Genomic DNA, 7,435 nt, shown 5'->3' on the forward strand with positions numbered 1-7,435 from the left:
ACATCAAACAATTTATACCGAAAAGATTTTAAAATATTTTAATATGGACAAGACAAAAACCATTAAGTACTCTATGGTTGTTAGATCTTAATATTGATACTAATCCATTTCATCCTCTAGAAGATCATGAAGATCTTCTTGGTTCAGAAGTTCCATATTTTAGTGCAATTGGGGCTCTTATGTATCTTACAAATTATACAAGATCTGACATTTCTTTTGCAGTTAATTTGTTGACAAGGTTCAGCTCAGCCCCTACCAAAAGACATTGGAATGGGATCAAACAAATAGTTTGATACCTTCGGGGAACTACTGATTTATAATTATTTTATTCTAACAACTCGAAACAAGATTTGTTTGGTTATACAGATGCAGATTATTTATCTGATCTACATAAAGCTAAATCTCAAACTGGATATGTATTCCTAAATGGAGGCACCGCAATATCATGACGTTCTCAAAACAAACACTTGTTGCAACATCATCAAATCATGCCGAAGTGATTGCATTACATGAAGCTACTCGGGAATGATTTTAGTTAAGATCAATGATACAAATCATTATTGATTCTTGTGGACTAGAACACTATAAAAGCCCAACAACTATCTATGAAGATAATACAGCTTACATAGTACAAATGAAAGAAGAGTATAAAAAATGACAGAACAAAACATAAATGCTGACGAGGCGCTAAAGCTATAAACGGTCTTAACGGTCATAAGTTTGATGGAAAAGAATGGTATATTGGTAAGGCTCAGAAAAAGACTGAAAGGGAATAGGAATTGAAACAACAGTTTGAGCAAACCATGAAGGAGACTGTAGACAAATCACATGGGTCAAACTTGTACATAAAAGATTTAGATGATACAGTTTCAGATGAAAACCTCAGATTCTTCTCATATACTCAAGATCTCGTAAAAGACAACCAGATTAAAATGAGATACGTTCAATCAACAACTCTGCTGATCTTTATACCAAAGCACTGTCAATCGCTGTTTTCAAAACATACGTTCACAATATTGACATGAGGCAAGTTCAAAAGATGTGACGACTCAGCGTTGTCTACTTGAGGGGGAGTCAACTCTATGCTGCACTCTTTTTTCCTTAGCTATAGTTTTATCCCACTGGGTTTTCTTTAGCAAGGTTTTTAACGAGGCAGTATTAATTGCTCTTTAAAAAAATTACCATCCAAGGGGGAGTGTTGTAAATTTAGTAGTTAAATATGGATGGTAATTAGTCAAATATGGATAGTAAAATTTGTACTATATATATGTGCATAATGTAAGTTACAAAACACATATATACATTAAATACATCACACCTCTCTTCAACCTTTTTCTCTCCTATATCTTCTACAACACATCTCTCTTTTATTGGTTCTTTCAATTTGAATATATTGAACTAGGCCACTAAAAGTAGTTATAAGCCTACTGAAATATAACACCTTCTACAGATTTCCTCATTTTCATCTCTTGGTAGTGTCGGTAGTGTTTCCAAGCTGTAGCTTATGAAGCTTGTTGATGTTAATTGGAACAAGAATATTATTTGCTATTTGGGTTAGCTTTTATTCTCAAGACATGTCTCGGAATCTAGTTGATTCTGGCCGGTTATCGTGGGAGTCACAATCTTTTGTAACATCTCATAGTTTCTATACAACAACAACATAACCCTATACCACATAAGTGGTGTATGGAGGAGATGATATACAGACAATCCTTCCCCTATCTGAGAATAAAGAAAAGTCATTTTTTCACCTAGAGTGAAAACACTCTCAAAAGTAGAGAAAATCATCCCTCTCTCTATTCGACGGATAGAGAGATTGCTTCCGAGTGGACCTCCGGCCAATAAGTAGGAAAATTATCTTAAAAAATAAATAAATAAAATTGAAACGTCATGAATGGTAAAAATCAAATATCCATGGGTTTAAAATCCTACCTGAAATTTACTTTAAGTTTTAAGAGTTAGTCAAGTCGCCAATAAATCGACGCTTGCTGTCAACTCAATAAATCGACTCATAGTTTCTATATTTTTTCTAATAAAATTCAGATATTTGGTCCTCCTTTCAAATAAGTGATTTTTTGGTTTGTATTAAAAATGGAAGATGTTTTACCCGAGAAGTGTGAATATTTTTATTAACACGTATTTGAACTTGACACCTCTTGAAAGGTTATCAAGTCGCCAACCATTATGTCATCTTGAGATGGTTTCTGTATAAGGTGTTGTCTATTTTTTTATGATCCACTACATGTGAGGACTCATGTTCACAATGATGATAATTGTTGAAATTCATAAGCATCTTGTGATCTTGAGTAGGGAGCAAACAAGGTAACTGTTTTTATGTAATATTTTTAGTTTTGAAACTATGGATCCAACCATCAATGGTCATTATTGGAATCTTGAAAGGCTGCAATTTCTGTTTGGAGTTGGCCCTTAAGTCCATGGTAGCCAGTCATCTTGTGTCAGTAGATAGATATCAAGATCGTACAAATGGGGCAACCTTGCTCCCTTGATTCCAATCCATGAGTTATTGTAGAAAGTTGCATTGTTTGTATTTGTTTTAGCTATCTTCTTTTAGCATGTTCATCAAGATCATAATGAAGTAAAGTGCAGTAAATAGTAGGGCACTATTCAATCAAAGACTTTAAAGGTTTCCAGTTATCCAACAGCATGTGCTTCTGTCACCAAGAAAGCAACATTTTAGTGTTCAACTTCTCAAAGATTTGTTACTGTAAACAACAATCTCTTTGTTTTGTTTTATTTGGAAAATTTATTAATAGTTAAAATGAATAAGACAGAAGAGGAATTGAGTTTTGTTGTTGTTTTACTTTTTATACTACTCAGGTAGAAGAGTAATTTTACTCATATGTAAGCGGTATAAATACATGCTTAAATTTTGAAAATTATGAAAGTGTTATTGTTTATTGCATGATGGCAAACTGAAGAAGGAGAAAAAAATTGGTTATTACACATTTACAAACACCCAAGGTACATGATAACTACATTAGAGCATATAACAAATAGTACAACAAAATTTTCTTACATATATAATGTTATTTACATAGATTTAGAATTCGTAATTTCACTTGTTTAAGTTTAGGATCGCATAATCTCAACATGTGTGCAAGTTCCAACATGTTCATGTTATAAACAATGGAATTTTGGTGAAATTGTCTTAAATCTTGGCACTGGGCTTTCAGTCTTTCTGAAGGAGTTAATTTTAAGTCAACTCCTGTTATAAGTTGGTTGACTCAATCTTAAGCATATGAACTGTTTCTGGAGCTCATTTTTATTTTTTATTTACATCTCCACCGCCAAATATTGGGGTTTGAAGAGGGCATTTTCAGATTTAGTCATAAATATAGTAGTCCCTTTTGAAAAATTCTTTGTCCAGGAGCAAGTATTGCAAGAGGGTCATAAGCCGATTTCCTTTGTTGAAAGGTCTCCCAACGCTGACCGAAATGGGCCCGCCACTCATCTCGTGTGGCATAATGTGGCAAATATTGTTTAACACCAAGTTGTGCTTCCTTGCAAAAATTAAGCACTCTTTTGTTCTGATTTAATAGGCGTTGTAAACCATCTTTTCCGGTCGATAAAGGATTCGCTTGTGACAAGAATGCCACTAGGTAGAATATATCTTCCTTGGGCAATACTGCAGAAGTCCTGTTGTTCCATCTGAAATGAAATGAAATAATTAAAGGTATATACACTTTAATATCATATAATATAAAAAATAAAATATCACTTAACCCCTTTTCGAATTTACCGTTTACCTTCACTTGATAGGCTATTACTATTATGGAAATGAATCTAAACTAGCTAATGGGGTTAATTCATCAAGGGGAGGAGCCACCATAGGGCAGCTGACCCCAGCTGACCCCACTGATAATTTTTTTTTATAGTTACTCCCTCCGTCCCAGATTAATTGTCCCCAGACAAAAAACACACAGTTTAAGAAATGTCATTATCACACTGTACTTTTCCTGTACTTTTTTCTTACTTTACTGTTTTACCCTCAACTAATTAATTAGAAATCTCTCTCACCTTTGTAATTTAATTAATTCATTAGGGACAATATTGTAAACTTTATCAAATTTACTTTCCATATTTAGAAGTGGACAATTAATCTGGGACGTCCCAAAAAGGAATACTGGACAATTAATCCGGGACGGAGGGAGTATATTTGAGTTTAGTGTAAAAAATGTGAAGTTGCTAAGTAGTCCTATCTCATTGGCCCGTCAAAAATTATTTCTGGATCTGCCACTAGATCGTCTATTATAAATGTATAGGTTAATGTGTATTATTCATCAATTGTATCATATTAATAAAATTTTAATCCGAAATATTACTTTGATTTGTTGAGTGGGTAGACAAGGACAGGGCCATTGCTTGTATCTTCTAGAATGTTTCCAAAAACTTCATCTGCAAATTTATCAATTTTACTTCTTGGAACAAGAAGATTAAGCCACGGGTGTGGCACGTTCCACAAACCCTTTGCTTGCAGTTTAATCTCTGCTGCATGAACTCTGTCTACAAACTCTACATATGTAACTTCGTTCATGAAAAGAGTCGACGGTATATAATTTAACTCTGATAACATCCTCTCAATTTCCTGTACCATCACAAATAATCATTACTAAAAGTGGGAACCAGTGTATGTATTAGTATTTAGAGTATATTTGAAATCCGGACGTACTTCATTGGTTGTAACGATGTTATTGGGATTGAAGTATTTCGCCACCTCAAGGCAAAAAAGAGTTTTTCCTTCTGATGTGAATTGACTCGCCTCATTGTCGTATTTTGGGTTGAACGATGATCTCCAGTTATAAAGGAGATTCGTTCGGTTTTTTATTACAAGTCCTTCTATGTAGTCAAATGTTTTGTCTGCAGATATAAGATGTTCTTGATCTCGTGTAAACGTTAAGAAATCCGTATACAACACTCTGATCCATTTCACCTGTACATATGAAAGCTTCAATATTAGTCACACTTCGTAACTCCATCTAACCATATTTAAACCTCAACTTAATGTTCATTATTAACACTATAGATATAGATATATACATACCATTTGTACAGCCGGTTCGAGTGAAATTCGTGCACGAGTAATGATCCCAAACTGCCCAAGTCCTCCGAGAACACCATTAAAAAGATCTGCATTTTGTTGGTCTGAACATGTCATCACCTCTCCCTTTCCTGCATCAATATTGTTTAATTTACTTATCTAAAGATTTTTTTTTTTTTTTTTTAATAACAACCTAAGATCTGTCGTTAGCACGCTTAAAAGTGTTGTACATCTAAATAACCGCCACCTTAAGTATAAAAACTATCTGCTATGTACAACACTTGATTATTAGCGTGTTAACGACATCTCTATGGGAAATAAATCTACCTGTAACGACTTCGAGCTGTTGAACATTATTGATCTGTGGACCATGTTTAAACGCTTGACCGCTAATTCCCGCATTGGACAAAGTACCACCAACTGTTAAATGTAAATAATCCGTCCAAGATTTTGGCGCCAACCCGTATTTAAGGCTTTCTTTTAAGATATCAATCCACAACTCTCCACCCGAAACATCCACATAAGGATCATCACCAATTTCAAAATGCATTTTCGGTGTTTTTAATGATTCCATATTGATTACAATTCCTTGATGAGCCTGTGATTGACCTTGAATCGAGTGACCATGACCTCTAGCTGCAACCGTCAGCTTTGAGCTCGGACCCAATTCCCAAACATGCCTAACCGTCGTGGCTATATCAGAAACCGATTTAGGATGCAACACAGCTAGAGGAAGGTATTGAAACTGTTTTCCGTAGTCGTTAGCGGCAAATTCATTGTTGGTGAAACTGAAATGTCCATCAACACTTAATGTGTCTATTGAAGATGGGATGTTTGAAAAACAAAAGTTTAGTTGAATAGCTAAAAAACTTAGCAACATGATCACAAAACTTCTAATGAATAATAAGTTTTTACGTCGAAAGATAGAAACTGATAGAAAAAATCTCATTTTGGTAGTTATGGAAATAAAGAATTTAGGAGGGAATTTAAATAGAGATTTTGGTAGGCAGTGGCACACTCGGTGATAAGGATCCGTGTGTAGACTGTCTGCTAAAAGTTTTGGGCTTTATTTTTAATTATTTATTATTTATGTGACAGAAGAGAAGAAGCCATCATCAGTCCATAAAGTTACAAGAAACAAAGATTTTGACAATCTTTTGCACTTATTTTCTAACAGTTGCAACTGTATGTGTACATGTGTTGGAATATTGGTAGTGACTTGTGTTGATTTCCACCAATCAAAATGTCATCATGGGGTCCACTAAATCATCTGAATTTCAACAGAGTTTGAGGTACCGTTGGTTGTGTTGGACCATTTTCAACCATGGAGTTGACTGTGCAGAATATTAAGCCCATGTACAAGTAAGACCACATTGCTGAAATTTCTAATAACGTCACTACCAACACACAAAATTTATAACTAATTGATAAATAAACACTATCTATCATAACTAAACACTACTCAACATAATAAACAATGTACATACAAGCACTAATTAATTAAAGCTTAAAGTATAAACAATTCACAATATATGGTGTAGCCATGGAGTAGGCCATGGAGTGTTGGTGCCAATGGCTCCATCTCCGTGGAGATGGATTCAATACTCAAATATTAACAATGGATTCAGTACTCAAAAATCAATTACATAAACTTTACAAGATCACTTGATCTTAACTAGAGAGAACAACAAGAATGATAGATACACTTTTTCTGATTTTTTTTTTATAATGATCAATCATCAAATAATACACAAAACCACATATTTATATTCAACTCAACAAAAATAGAAATAACTCATGGACTCTTAGAATTTCAATTAATTACACAACTTGTCTCTGGAATATAAGTTTAGTACGCCCAACTTTTTCCCAACTACGTGTTTACTTAGCCTAAACCACATACCGGATATGTTACTCAAAGCTAAACAACACTTGATCCACAAAGAACTTAAACCCTTCAACTTTGCACATGTACACTTATAGTCCTCAAGCTCTTATTTTCATGACTACAACAGCATTCTAAACTTTTAGACATGATAACCTCCACTTCTAGACGCTAAACTGCATCTTGACTCCATCTTTTACGAGTATTAATGAACTATCAGTTCATCGTATAAAAAACGAATACAAATGAACGCAAATAGTATTCAACACTAACATGACTGCCTAAAAAAACGAATCTTCTTTAGCACTTAAACTTTATGCAATTTTAGTTTTGGCTTTTGGAATAACTAATAAATATGCTAAAAGACACTTGTGCAAAGATATTGAAGTATGGTGTGTAGTGGGTGTTATGTGCTTTCTTGGAATATTTAAAATACTCAAAGTTGAAGCATGACAATCCATTGGATGCCAAGATTCATTTCTTGTCCCTTC

The 7,435-nt window shown here is 34.1% G+C and overlaps 1 protein-coding gene across 1 annotated transcript; it reads right to left on the minus strand.

The window, feature by feature from the left end:
• Positions 1-3,292: 3,292 nt before the first annotated feature.
• Positions 3,293-6,008, minus strand: LOC139877544 (cytokinin dehydrogenase 6-like). The gene is made up of 5 exons (XM_071864981.1): positions 5,387-6,008; positions 5,063-5,190; positions 4,691-4,951; positions 4,344-4,606; positions 3,293-3,669 (listed from the first exon to the last, which is right to left on the minus strand). The coding sequence occupies exons 1-5, from the start codon at positions 6,006-6,008 to the stop codon at positions 3,348-3,350; spliced, it is 1,596 nt and encodes a 531-aa protein (XP_071721082.1). The 3' UTR covers positions 3,293-3,347.
• Positions 6,009-7,435: the final 1,427 nt, after the last annotated feature.

This window comes from Rutidosis leptorrhynchoides, chromosome 11, assembly GCF_046630445.1.
Source record: "Rutidosis leptorrhynchoides isolate AG116_Rl617_1_P2 chromosome 11, CSIRO_AGI_Rlap_v1, whole genome shotgun sequence".
NCBI classification, from domain to species: domain Eukaryota; kingdom Viridiplantae; phylum Streptophyta; class Magnoliopsida; order Asterales; family Asteraceae; genus Rutidosis; species Rutidosis leptorrhynchoides.